Source organism: Bombus huntii, chromosome 10, assembly GCF_024542735.1.
Source record: "Bombus huntii isolate Logan2020A chromosome 10, iyBomHunt1.1, whole genome shotgun sequence".
Taxonomy (NCBI): Eukaryota; Metazoa; Arthropoda; class Insecta; order Hymenoptera; family Apidae; genus Bombus; species Bombus huntii.
In genome coordinates this window covers 6,129,498-6,143,280 of record NC_066247.1, presented here as the reverse complement: position 1 = coordinate 6,143,280, position 13,783 = coordinate 6,129,498, and the positions used below count along the sequence as shown (strand labels likewise).

The 13,783-nt window shown below is 33.7% G+C and overlaps 2 protein-coding genes across 8 annotated transcripts; both read left to right on the top strand.

Annotated features, from left to right (window-relative positions):
- Nucleotides 1–2,877: 2,877 nt before the first annotated feature.
- Nucleotides 2,878–9,694, top strand: LOC126870216 (F-box only protein 28). Of its 7 annotated transcripts, none has more exons than XM_050627727.1 (7): nt 2,879–3,172; nt 3,485–3,867; nt 5,049–5,328; nt 5,440–5,688; nt 5,776–5,971; nt 6,087–6,460; nt 6,626–9,694. In XM_050627727.1, exons 3-7 carry the CDS (start codon nt 5,086–5,088, stop codon nt 7,031–7,033), a joined length of 1,470 nt encoding a protein of 489 aa, XP_050483684.1. In that variant the 5' UTR covers nt 2,879–3,172; nt 3,485–3,867; nt 5,049–5,085; the 3' UTR covers nt 7,034–9,694. The 7 variants fall into 7 exon arrangements, with proteins under 7 accessions (XP_050483687.1, XP_050483684.1, XP_050483681.1 ...); XM_050627724.1 differs by lacking the exon at nt 2,879–3,172 and adding an exon at nt 3,179–3,384; XM_050627726.1 differs by lacking the exon at nt 2,879–3,172 and having other exon boundaries at nt 3,179–3,867; nt 6,626–7,049; nt 7,976–9,694.
- Nucleotides 9,695–10,590: 896 nt separating this feature from the next.
- On the top strand, nt 10,591–12,534 carry LOC126870225 (max-like protein X). The gene is made up of 5 exons (XM_050627744.1): nt 10,591–10,956; nt 11,176–11,322; nt 11,407–11,786; nt 11,876–11,989; nt 12,070–12,534. Exons 1-5 carry the CDS (start codon nt 10,920–10,922, stop codon nt 12,124–12,126), a joined length of 735 nt encoding a protein of 244 aa, XP_050483701.1. The 5' UTR covers nt 10,591–10,919; the 3' UTR covers nt 12,127–12,534.
- Nucleotides 12,535–13,783: the final 1,249 nt, after the last annotated feature.

Genomic DNA, 13,783 nt, shown 5'->3' with positions numbered 1-13,783 from the left:
CGACATTATTTGATTAAAATTTAATCTATATGTATACCTGTATGAAGCATGTCCTCTTTAATAGTTTATTTGTTCTTCCTTTTTATAGTTTCTGCGTACATAATATCGTTGCAATATTTTATGCTAATTTACGATAGTTTGTTCTACTTATCATGTATTAAAGCTTTCTACGTAAGAATAAATTTAAGATAATACCATAATTTTGCGAATTTCAATACTTCCTCGCTTAATTATATTTCAAAAAGGCATTGTACTTGGCAGTGTAGATATTCTATCTCGAACGTTGCAAAATGTTATTAGTCTATAACATCTGTTCTGTTTACTTCTCAAAGGTATACTTGGATGTATCGTACTCGAAATATTAAACGATTAAATTGCTTTTCTTCGGGCCCAACGAAAAGACCACTCGTGCTGAAGACGTTCGTGACATACGTGAGCCATAGCTTGCGGTACTTTAGAAGCACGTAAGAACCCATTACTGCATTTTGAATGTGTCAGCTTCCGTTTGGTCAGATTGCTTCCGCTTACCATTTTCCTCGTCGTTTCCAGTTAGAGATTTTTTAAATTTTTCTACAGCTTCATCGATTATATTCGATAATTTTACTTATAGCGTTCAGGGCTTATTAAAGAAGTTTCATATATTTTATTCAACTGGTACTTGTTAAACACTAACAGAAAAAATATTCAATAAAACTTGATTCATTACTATCACGTATTAAACATTAGCAAAAGAATATTCGATAAAATCATATTTTTTAAATTAATTTATGCAATATATTCGAACTTTCCAGGCTACTAGATCAACATGTGCTAAAATTGTTACTGTAACTAATGAAAACGTCAAATGTACGTTGTCAGCGACGATTCGTTGTTAACTGGAAAAAACGGTATAGTTGGCAGAACGCTTAGGTAGCTGCAATTATTGTAAAGGTATTTATTAGGGTACGTATATTTGCTTTCGTGTTGAATCTTACTTGTTAGCAGTATGAAATATCGACGATAGTTAGAGCTGCTTCAACGAAACTTTGAAATGTTTGATGAAGGTCGCCTCGTTTGATACGTTTCGGAATAAAAGTTTCAAGAAAACCGCCGCTAGTTTCTTCGACTCGATTTCGCAAGCATTATGCAACGCGCACATATAGAATTGTTATATTTGAAGTAATGTTTCGGCTATTCGGTCGGAAAGAAGACAAGGGCAAAGGCGAATTCCTTCGCTTGAGGTCAAAGAGATAATCATTTTAAAATGACAAGAATGGCTATGACGCGATTTATACTCTTCAGCATTTTGATAATTTTCTGTTTTATCGCGCCAAGTACCGTCTTGAGACAATGCCTAGGCATTTCGTAAAACAACGACGACATGCATTCAATTGATTTAAGAATATAAAGAATATAAGAATATAAATAAATAGAAATAGAAAGAACGGAAAGGATATCCATACATAATTTGTTTCATAGAATGTTGAATTAAAGGTAAATAAAGGAGCAGGAGCAACGTTTCATTAAATGGGGCAAATGATAATGTGCCATAACACAATTATAAAAACGTAGAAAAAATAAAAGATTATCCTTATCGATGTGATTTCTTAATATTGATTTTAAAAGATTGTATAATTTAATTAAAAACGTTTCCATTATGTTAGATAAGAAGATTGAGATCGATTTGGTGATACAATCTTGATTCACAAATTCAGAATTGATAGTGTGATCCATATTTTTCAGAATCATTGACTGACGCTTTGTTCCACTATTTATCCAAGTATACGTTACGCAAAGGCATCCCGTATACAAAAGGATATGGGAAAAATCTGCATCATCTATGAGACGACTAGGCCCTTGCAGCAAGGTCAACTCTTTCCGAAAAGGAGAACAATCGGTGTTAGCCAAGCGATTTTTGTATTTCGCAGAACAAACCACATTTTTAACTCTTTAACAAGTTATTAATTAATCAAGCGGTAAATGCATTCTTCTTTGACAAAGACGGCCTGCAATTCGAGAGCTCTATGCCTTCTTTACAAAAACATTAGAAAAAATTTATTTCTATTGCTAATAATTCATAGAGAAGAAAAATATGCCATAATTCGAAAAAGATTCATTCTTGAGTCACAATAAGACGATTATGTATATGATAGATCGGGCAATTCTATATCTTTTCATGTCGTGCGTTATCATATTATAATGTTTTAAGATGTAAGCATTAGTATATCTTACAATGGCTTAGTTGGTTTACAAGAAAGTTGACCTCAGCTATTCATTTAATCTCGTGAGATTTTTAATATGTACATTATATTAGCATGTACATAAAAAAAAGACAATAGGATTGTACGATAAGGATGTCCTAATATTTTATATATTAATAAGTTATACGCGATTTTATATATCGTAGAATACCCCTACCAAATGATAAATAATTTTATAGTTAAGTATAGATATAAATATAGATTGATTGAATTATACATGAAATTTTATATTGTATGAAGATATATGTAGATGAAACTTGTTTATTTAATATCTCTTAATATAGAAAATATTTCCAATATTATACAATTTTAACAATAAAAATCTCTATCGACAAAATTCCCTCCAATTTTATGACTTTCTGATCTATTTATCGCAAAGACAAAACTATATACCTAGAACAATTATTGACCAAAATTTAAACAACAAATTTTTTACCTTTTGTTTTTCTCTTCTTTACATTGTTATTAATAGTTTAATATTTACATAATGTTCGATATACATTAAATTAGGATGTTAATCATCTAAACGCATTCCTATAAAAAAAACAAAAGAAATTATTATTTACTGCATTTGAGCTTAGATCAATTATAATGTTTTAATAATACGTACGTTTCACTTCCAACATTAATCGAAATTCCAAATCGGATCACATAACCCTGGTTATGGGGCTGGCACCCTTTTCAAATTTAAATTACGCGCTCTTTTCTTGATTGGCGCAATCTATAGATGTCGCTGGCGTAGCTTCGAAGATGAAAATTTTTACGAGTTTCTCTCCTATACACGACGCTACTATAGGTATGGGTACATCTACCGCTCAGAGTGATCCTTACCTTCACAGATTGTGGAGTAGCCATTACAGTGCTGTTGGAATAGTGTGCGTTGCGAACTAGCCTGTCAGTCGACCAATCAAGAATCGTTCGTGTGTCGGTGGGTAAGTTTTCACGAAATGTGAGAAACCGTTGAACGAAGTGACGATACTACGGGATACACACATGTACATTTGGTCGCCGTCGTCGTCGCGATAGTCGTCATCGTCGACGTCGGCGTTGATTGTGCGCTGATCTTGATTGTAGCCATGCGAAACTAAGCTGATTCGGACCAATAGAACCAAACCATATACACATTAAAAAAAAAAGAGAGAAAGTAAATAATAAGAATTTGTCTCGTTTAACCGAACCTTGTTTGCAAGCAAGACAGCTTCGTAAGATAGTGACATCGTTATCCTTTATTCTGGTATTTATAGACCCAAAGCCGATGCACTCGATGGTGATTTTCTGAAGGTGAAAGAGAGAAAACAGGTCCCGAGATAAGTAACGGAAAAGAAGCATTTCTTCTTCGCTGCACGCGCGGGCTTTTTTCCGGGTACGGATTATACGTGTGTGAGTGCGCCATAGTTACACGAGTTATATTCAATGTAAGACGGAAAGAGAGAGGTATATAGAAAAGCAGGAACGAACGAGAGTGATAGGGATACTTGAGACGAAACGAGAAAGCTTCGATAGTGAAACGAAGTGAGAACGAGAGCGTTAAAGCAGGGGTCGTGAGGAGAAGGAAGGGATCTCCGTCAAAATGTCGCTGAAAACACCAACGCGAATACAGTGATTGCTTTTCGTCGTTTAACAGGGGGTATGTGATCTTCCTCCACTTCGTTCGATTCATTCTTTTCATATTCTCACGATGATCCTTCTTATTGGTTTACGTTTAAAAATACATACAATTTCCTCGACTATTTCATTGAAAGATAGAAAAGTCATAGATGCATCGATTGCGCACGGTCACCCGGTTTCCCTCTGTTTGTTTCCATCGGGCTTTGTATAACTTTGTCGTGACTGTGTGCATAACACGCAACGGCCATCTCGTTACAGTAGTGAGCATAGATATCTCCTGTTTATGCCTATCTACCTGTATTTTTCATTTCTTGGTTATCGTACATACAATTCGACCAAGATATTCGGCAGTCACACTCGTACCTCCGATGCACCAAGTACTCGTCCGTTGCTAAACTGGTCGCTAGTCGCATACCATTCAGGTACCTTTTTCAATTCGTCAGTTTGATTCCTCTTGGAGGAGCTTCCAGTCCGATCTCGGGAATTTTAGTTTCCATTTTGTTTCAACTTTTTTCTTGGATTTTTTTGCTTTCACCTTTGCTAACGTTCGTTGTTTTTCGTCCTTTGAGAACCGATGAAAATAACCGAGGCATACGTGAATCTTCAAGACACTAGGTTACATTACGAATTTGTCTTTTCTCACTATCACGTAGATATTTCATCGTATCAAAATCTTACGTGTTTCTTTTAACACGATCGTTCTTGGTTATTTGGTTTTTCGGAATTTCTTCTGGGAAAGCATAAAACTGCACCAGCGGGAAATTTTGTTATATTTAGCGTTATAGAAAATAACATTTTTTCTCATGGTTGATTTAATATTATTCGAATTGATAATTTTTAGTAAGCTTGAGAAATTTTACAATTGAGCAATTGGTGTAAATAAATGAATGTCAGAATAAAATCTAATTGTTTATTCAAGCAATGCAACTGTAGTGTTCTTTGAAAATACTGGAAGAATCTGTGCATGTATATGAGCATAATTTGTTTTGAAGTTAGTGATTTTTTAAGTGCAATTTATCTGTTAACAGGTATATTGTTTACAGTATCATTAACCATACTATCCTTTTATTACATTATGAATAAATTATTTTCTAACACCACTGAGTTCAAATGGATATTCTCCTATCCTTTTTCTTTATATATTCTGATAATAATTTTTGTATAAAGATAATTTTTACTCATAATGAATTTTGATTTTAGATTTTGGTGGAGTTGATCAGCTAAAAGTACCAAAATTATGGTGTCAACTCGTCAGTCAAGTAGTATGGGTGGAAGTAATGGAGGTGGGCCGGCTGCTGAAGTTACAGATGTGAATTCATCCAGAAGACAACAATCTGTAGCAATGACTAGCTCATATACCGGACCATCTGTTTCGGAGCCACCTCCTTATAGTAATTTAAACCTCCTTGATTTACCAGTTGAAATCCTTGACAAGATTTTTAGTTATTTGGACTATAATACAGTGGCTCATTTACGTCCTGTAAGTCAAAGTCATGGGATGAAATGGTTATATAACTTGTAAAATTTTATACACGATGTTTTCTTGATGTTTATAAGAAATATATGTTCATGTTACATTTATTTTTTGTAGGTTTGTCATCAGATGGATCGTGTTTGTGGATCGATATTGAATTCTACTTTTCAAAAGCTTCAGGCACAAATGTTGAATCGTTTTCAGGCAATTAAAGCACAGATGCCAAGGCGTGAATCTGCACGCCGTAATCACCCATTAGCTTGTGAATCAGATATTATTGAAACCCTTCATATGCGTCTTACCTTGCTCCAAATGAGTTTTGGAAAGCACATTGAACGTAAACATTGTTGTTTTTTTCCTGGAGAGGTAAATGAAGTTCTTCTTGCTAGTTACAAAAACAAAAATATGCAATATACAAATTTATATAAGTTCCAATTTTTAATTATATTTCAGATTTTAGATGAAGTTAATCGTATTTTACATTATATAAGAGTTACTCCAAAATTAGCCAGACCATACAAAGTTACAGATGAGTTGTTTGATTTAAGTACTATGGCTATGGAGTACTTTAAAGAACGTATTGAACCAACATTACCAGAAATTCCCTACTTTGGAGCAGATTTCTTAGATCTTGCTGGGACATTCTCCTGTGAGCAAACAACACAAATTTTAAGTTTCTTAAAACGAAATTAATGAATTGCTTTATATAGTAATTTTTGCTTTTAATTGTACGTTTTTGTATACGATTTATTTGAATGTTACAGCTTCTAGTAATGTGAACAAGCCATTCATGTGCCTAGACTCTGCACCTTTAGCTGTTGGAACTGGTAAATCAGGAAGCAATAGTGGAGAAGGTTCCCCCCCACACTCTTCAGATGAGCCCGGTCTCTTAGAGTCTAATGTGTCACCTCCACAGTCGAATATGGTGTTACGAAAACGGATTCGTAAAATTAAACAAGGCATGAAGCGATATAATAGTCAACTAACATTAATGCGTAGAGATTTGAGGAATTGCAAAGCAAAGATAGCAGAACAACAGAAACAGATTGTTGAATATGCTACACGTCTTGATGAAAACGACAAGAAGAACGAGGAAACCTCCCGTAAATTTAGCACACTCCTACAGGTATTTACTAAGGTACTCTTAGTACTTGTAAGAAATAACACACAACAGAAAAGATATGTGCCAGTCTGGCTAAAAATATTAGTTGAACATATCTAAAATCCAAAATGAAATTTCTAATCATTCGTATGTTTCTCTATTACTTCATAGTTTATGAAATTGTGATTGTATATTGCGTAGGAATTGAACAAGTGTAAAACAGAGCTTCAGTATTGGCGATCTAAGTCTCCGGCGATACCTGTATGTGTAGTCTGTGGGCAATCTGTGTTAGTCCCAACGGAGGATTTACAAGCTTTAACAAATCAAGGTGTATTACCAGAAACGCTTGATGAAGGATTAGACTTCATTCCCATAGCGGATGCACAGAGCCTTACAGAAGTGGCACCACAACCACCAGTTACACAACAACCATCGTCACCACCACCACCAGCGCCGCCACAACCAACCGTGGAAATGGCACCACCAAAGGCTCCTGTGCCTTCACTACTTTCAAAACGGAAATCCACCACAGAGGAAGCACCGAGTGACGCTGGAAAGAAACCTCGTCGTACTGCCAAGTCACGCCAGGTTAAACGCTCGAAGATATAAATCGATACTGATCATGGTACAAAAATATCTGTGTAAACATCTTTACTGGGTTCTTGAAAAAGGTCTTTCTATTTGGAGTAACATGTTCCTTTACGCTAGCGAGCGAATGATCTTACAAAGAGAGATACTGGGGCGCGATGCTAATTTTTCTATAAGCTTTTTCGTAATGATGGATTTTAAAATATTGAAATATAGTACTCGATTTTGCGGACAAATGATTAATATTTCCAGTTCTTTCATTACACAAAAGCTGATCGAAAAATCAGTGTTATACCTCGTGCCTCTCCTTGTTAGAAAAGTACAAAATTCTTTCCTGAACGTCCTGCATTTCGCGCAACGAGCCTCGTTTTGACAAATTCTAGCCATGTTGGTTACCGCGCGAAGGGAATTGACGCGATTAATTTTCCTATTTTATTACGGACGGATTTGTCACACACCGTGGCGTCTACAAATATTCTAAATGATAGCTGATCATTCGTGTCGTTCGTAAAGCAACAAGAGCGCTACTTTTTTCGAACCCGTTTAATTATTATTATTATCGTGACGGTATATACAAGGAGAACGGAAGGGTTGAATTTTGCATAAAATGTTTATTTTACAATAATATCACGCTAATAGAGCAGATTAAATGTCATACGGCGACAAGCAAGAATTCACCTTCTGTATTCCTTGATTACAAATCATGCACTGATTTATTATTTACTTTCTAAACGTTTCTAACATAATTTTATTGTCGTAATATTTTGTCCTTAACAACTTAATTTAATACCTACTAGACAATACACAAGAACAAATACAGAAATGGAAAATTTGATAATCGAACAAAGGAAAAAATATATTCTTTCTATTCAAGTCGCGAAAATTCATCTTTCTGTGTACTTTACTATTTGTTACAATTCTGAATTGAACAAAAATTATCAAATTTGATGAATTTTGTTTCAGGTAGGCAAGAGGATATTCTTGTCTTTGTAGAAATTTTTGTATAAAATTTCGAGTGGACATTAGACATGATTCTAGCAAATTTTGTTTCGCAGTATCAATGAATAAGTACCTGAGAGGACTGAATGAGACTAGTTCGCGCAGGTACTCCAAGTTCATCAATATTCATATCAATTTCTGTCTAATTTATCTAAGTCTGCTCAATTAAACAACAAAAAAAGGAAAAGAAAAGAAAAATAATTTTTCTATGAAAATGGTTTGCGCACCATGTTGTGTTATCAATTCAAGCCTCAAAATGAATAGAAAAGTCAAAGGTTTTGAAAGCTGAATTGCTTTTGCATAATGACATGTGATATATCAATTTATGTTCTTTCTTGGCTGTTAAAGCACGTACGTGTAATTAAAAAGATTAATTTAATAGAGCAGCTCACCCTAGACGAAATCAAAACATTTGTAATAATATGAAGTTTTGTGAGCCTTAAAAAAATACGAGGTTAGGGAGAAGGTGGAAATATGTTGAAATATCATAATGGATGTTATTTTGTTTTCAACTCGCCATCGTTCAAATATGTGAGTTTCTTCACAAGATGGTGTATATTGCAATATTAATAGCGCTAGGAAATAATTTATAGGAACAATTATTTATAGGAAAATTATTATCAGATTATTTTTAAAAACATTTTCCAAACATCAGTTTCTTAATTTATCAGTCATATCGACTAAAAGAGTAATTACAAATTTCATCCCACGTTCTTACAAAAAAGTGAAAAAATACAATGCCAGAGAAAGGAGTGAATGATTATTGAGATCAATAGTTATTAAATCAGATCAATAAAAAAAGTTCGTGATTATGCAATTTCTTTTAAAGTCGGACGGACTACCGTGCGCGATGCTCGATGATCGGACTGCGTAGATTCAATTGATTAATATTATTTGCACCAATCCTAATTAATCTTAAAGAATTGTAGTTTGAAATATTGTGAGACATGTAGAGTCATGAATCATCAATTCATGATTCTAGTAATAAATATAAAGGATACTGATAATAAGTAAAAATGATACTTTATTATAAATATATAAATATATATATATGAGTGCGGTACTTGCCAGGATATGCATACCACACAGAACAGTTTAGTTTAAACTTTAATGGAACAATAAGATATAATAATTAATTAATGATGAAATAATTATCGAAATATATATAATTTTTTATCGATGTCGAAAATTAATTAGGAGAAAAAAAAGGTGGGAAAAAATGAACTTAGCGAACGGACGGGATGAGTACGTCACGAACATGCATGTATGTGAGAAATTGTGCGAGAGAAATGTAAGCGCGCGTGATATATATATATATATTAAAAATACTAAATTCAAACTTAATGAGAATTTACGATGTGATGCTTTATCGATTTAACTGCGGGAAAGTGACCTTTATTCAAATAAAATACATGTAGGGCGTTTCTGGCTACGAAAGAAATGATTGAAAAAGAAAACTCAAGAAATGAAATAAAAATGAAAAAATGTGTGAATTTTACTTAATGTTATGTTGAATAGGATTGCGGGGGCGGGCGTAATTAAGTCACTGTGTCGGAAATTTCGAAATGCTTGCATTGTATGCTTATTATCGCGAATAGTAATACGTTTTGACGGATTAAATAGTAAGAGGAACGAAAAACGATAAAAAAGAAAAAAAAGAAGAGAAACACGAACGAATGAAAATATGAAAGAAAACTGTGTAACGAGAGTCACATTTTACGTGAATATAATCTAGGCCCCTGAATGTAACAGCATCCTGTATACAGTCTTCAGAAGAATTGTATTTATGAATCAATAACTAAATGTACTCCCACTGAAATATTTACACTTCCGATGATACACATTGCCAGTTTATGGTCTTAAAATAGTTTAACAGTCATCGGCTTTCCGACATTATCCGTCCCCGAACGATACAAATGTAGCGTTGTGTACTACATATATGAATCTACTAAGGATATACAATCGAATATAACAATGAATACACAATTTAGAGGTAGAATAATTTCCTAATTAGTAGTACTGTGCATTGTTAACAATGCGAGCACAGAAACGATAATTTGTCGATTTTCATTCATCATGATTAAAAAAATCCGAGGACCATGGTTTGTTTGCAGTATATCTGTGTATTAGCAGGTTGAATGGTCTCCGGGTCACAAGTACACAATAAGCAATTTACGAAGGAGAATACCATATACGTGTACTTTGAAAATTTACACATATGAGGAGGAAGTGTATAGGAATATAATTGCCAGCGTTACGGCCCGAAACGTCGTACCGCCGAAAAAAAATGAGTTATCATAAATGATTTTACGTGTATTAAAGCGATTGTAAATATATATATTAGATACACCTTATAATAAACGTAATTTAACATAAAAAGAAGTACTCTTGTGAATGCATTCTATTTTGATTATATATAAAAAGGAAAGAAATAGAGCAAAGATATTAAACTTGCTCCGATTGAAAGTTGATGGTTGACTGTTCCGATTGGTCTAATGCAACCTTGACTTTCATTTTCGTCTGCTAGGCGAGCACGTGGCTTCGTTTGACAGTTTGTACTATCTTTGTTTCGATAGGTGGCGACCCTGCTTGTTCCACTGTCGACTATTCTCTCAACAGTTGGATTTCCGTCGAAGATGGCAGTATCCACAGACAATAACGTTATCGTTACGAAATGATGTTTATTATGGAATCGTGATCGTGTTTCTGATAGACATAAGAAGTCTCTCGAAGTCAGTGTGTGTTCGTTAATGTGATAATTTATCGATCGAATCTTTATGGATATCCGTGATTTGTTACGATATATTTTTGGCATATCTTATTTGTTACAACTGTGTTGTAACCTTCCCACGTGCGCGTTCTAATTACATTCGATTTCTTCCTTTCCAACAAATAAATCGTTGACACGATGGCAGATACATTGCACAAAGATAGATACGAAATCTGTGAGTGGAATCATAATTTATATCTTTAGTTTTATCAGTTTGTGCTTTACCACATTATCTTGCTTTCATTTGATATTATCTGATATTATGCGTTATTGTTTAATGGTTTTAACGTATTATTTTCTGTTTTAAACGTTTCCTTATTCTAAAATGTAAGCGATTTGTTCCATATTGAAATGTAATATTGCAAATTATATTTGATGTATTTTATGGAAACAGCAAATTTAGCAATGCGCAGTGGAGGCAATATAGGAGGAGATAGCGATATGAAGCTGGAACCATCTAGTCCTACAGAAAAATATACTTTTTCCCGTTGCAGTAGTACCGGGTCAGTGAATACACCATCCTCATCTGCTCATAATACAGGTAACGAAGTAAAAAAATTTGTGAGAATAAACTATTTAAAATATAACAATAATTTACAAGTAAATTTAATGAAATTAATTGCAGAAGATGAAGATAGTGATAACAAAAATTCAACCATAAGTTACAAAGAACGCAGGAGAGAGGCTCATACACAGGCAGAACAGAAAAGGAGAGATGCTATCAAGAAGGGATATGATTCTCTTCAAGATTTGGTTCCTACTTGCCAACATACTGATTCTTCGGGTTATAAACTTTCCAAGGCTACCGTACTTCAAAAATCCATTGATTATATACAATTCTTGTTGCAACAAAAGAAAAAGCAGGAAGAAGAACGTAATGCATTGAGAAAAGAAGTTGTTGCCTTACGTATCATGCAAGCTAATTATGAGCAGATTGTGAAAGCTCACCAGACCCAACCAGGTCATGCAGAAATGCGAGTATCCGATGAAACCAAATTCCAAGTGGTAAGATTAAACTATACAATTTAATCATTCCATAAAATTAAGTTTTGAACTATTTTATCTTGAGAATACTCCACTATTTATTGTTATAGTTTCAGGCAATCATGGATCGTTTGTTTCAAACATTCAATAATATTTCAGTAGCAAATTTTGCAGAATTATCTGGATGCGTATTCAGTTGGTTAGAGGAACATTGTAAACCTCAGGTAAGTAAGTTATTTCTCAAATTATCATCTTTCTGGTAATAAACATACACCATTTAATAAACATAATTCAAATATTTCAGACTTTGCGCGAAGTAGTACTATCCGTACTCCAACAACTTAATAGCCAAATCAGCTAGTCGAATATATTATTAGACCATTTGTGGTTGCACAATATTTCAAACCTAAAACATTTTCGCGGGTACTTAGACCAATTATTAAGTAGAGTTACCAGAAAGGATGGGAGTATGTGTGTTGTTATACGCAATGCGGGTAGCATAATGATTGTGCGAGAAATACAAATAGAAATTTATTTTATATATTAATATTATAGATGTAGACACAGCCATATAATATGGCATGCCGTTTGTTGGTGACCAAACTATGTTAAATATTTTTAACAGAGATTTTTTATTACATGATGTTTGCTGCATATATATAATACACAATGTATGTATATACATATATAAATGTATTTGAATATGTACATAGTACATTAATCTGCAACATAGAATAGTTTGAAATAAAAATGAAATTATGTTCGTTTATACGTCGTATTTACAATCATTAATGAAAAACGTGAACGACATATTCTTTAAATGCTCCTATTTTCTGTTTGATTAGTTTTCTCCTAAGATTATCGATTTACGTTCAAGAAGTTAATCCTTGATATAAATTTCATATCGCGTATAGTTTCTTTTGATTAAACTTTCTCAGATTCAGTAGGCATACTTTCTCCTTGCGTAATATCGTTTAATAGCATTGCCTCCAATCTGGGTCTGTTAGGATCATCAGGTTCATGGTGAGGGCTCTGGGCACGTCTCCTTTTTGATCTGTCCTCTGGTCTACAGCAGAGATCTCGGAAGATACACGCGTAGCAGGCTAGCAATGCGCTCATCATCATTAAACCGCCAATTGCAAGAATCACCACTAAGAATATCGAAATTTCGTCCCCCATGTTATATTTCGGATAGTGTTTTGTTAGCTAATGTTTACACCATCTGCAACAGAAATTTATTCAAATCAAATTTTCATTAGAAAATATTATACATTATTTTTTAATTTCTAAGGGCAATTGTCACAATACAATCTTCAATGTTGTACTATCTAACTTTTAATATGAATACATGTAACTCGTGACCTGATTTTCAATTCTTACGAATAAATCACCAGAGTTGGTCTGAAGAATTTAAATAATTTTCAGTGAAAATGAATTCGTAGGACGTTTGAATACATCACGATTTTTCTATAGGTAGCATGTGAGCAGAATAGTCATTCTTCACCACTGTTCTATTCGATGTTCAATTCTTTGATATTGAATAGTTGAGTCCAGAGCGTAGTCTATTAAAAAGAAAAGAAAAGAAATGATGCAATTAGCAACAAAATATTAAATCGTCAATCGTAATTGCTTATCCTATTCTTTATTTGTCTTTTTAGAAAAAGGAAAAGATTTGTATACATACATCGGACATTTATATATTATATATAAAACAGACGAAAAAATGTTCTCATATGGAAATCTGTCTTCTTCTTAAAAAAAGGAGATTCCTGGGTACGAAACAAGAGGATCAATCCATGCTTCATATAATCCAATTTATTCCTGGATAGTCACGTACGTGCGAAAAATCGTTGAGCGGATTACTCCCGTATGAGTGTTCCATATTGAGCGTAATTTAGAGGATGAAAAATCTCATACGGGCTGCGTATGTTTCTTATGAAACAATATCTTGTCTCTTATTGGCAGTATGATCGGTGAAAAACGATCGGAATATGTATATCTCTGAAGAAGCTTCCGTT

Bases quoted from the DNA above. Each gene is read 5' to 3' on its own strand.
- LOC126870225 (XM_050627744.1), top strand. From the start codon at position 10,920: ATGGCAGATACATTGCACAAAGATAGATACGAAATCT. The intron at 10,957-11,175 runs GTGAGTGGAATC...TTATGGAAACAG, and splicing joins CAAAGATAGATACGAAATCT to CAAATTTAGCAATGCGCAGT. The intron at 11,323-11,406 runs GTAACGAAGTAA...AATTAATTGCAG, and splicing joins CTCATCTGCTCATAATACAG to AAGATGAAGATAGTGATAAC.
- LOC126870216 (XM_050627730.1), top strand. From the start codon at position 5,086: ATGGTGTCAACTCGTCAGTCAAGTAGTATGGGTGGAAGTAATGGAGGT. The intron at 5,329-5,439 runs GTAAGTCAAAGT...TATTTTTTGTAG, and splicing joins CAGTGGCTCATTTACGTCCT to GTTTGTCATCAGATGGATCG. The intron at 5,689-5,775 runs GTAAATGAAGTT...ATTATATTTCAG, and splicing joins GTTGTTTTTTTCCTGGAGAG to ATTTTAGATGAAGTTAATCG.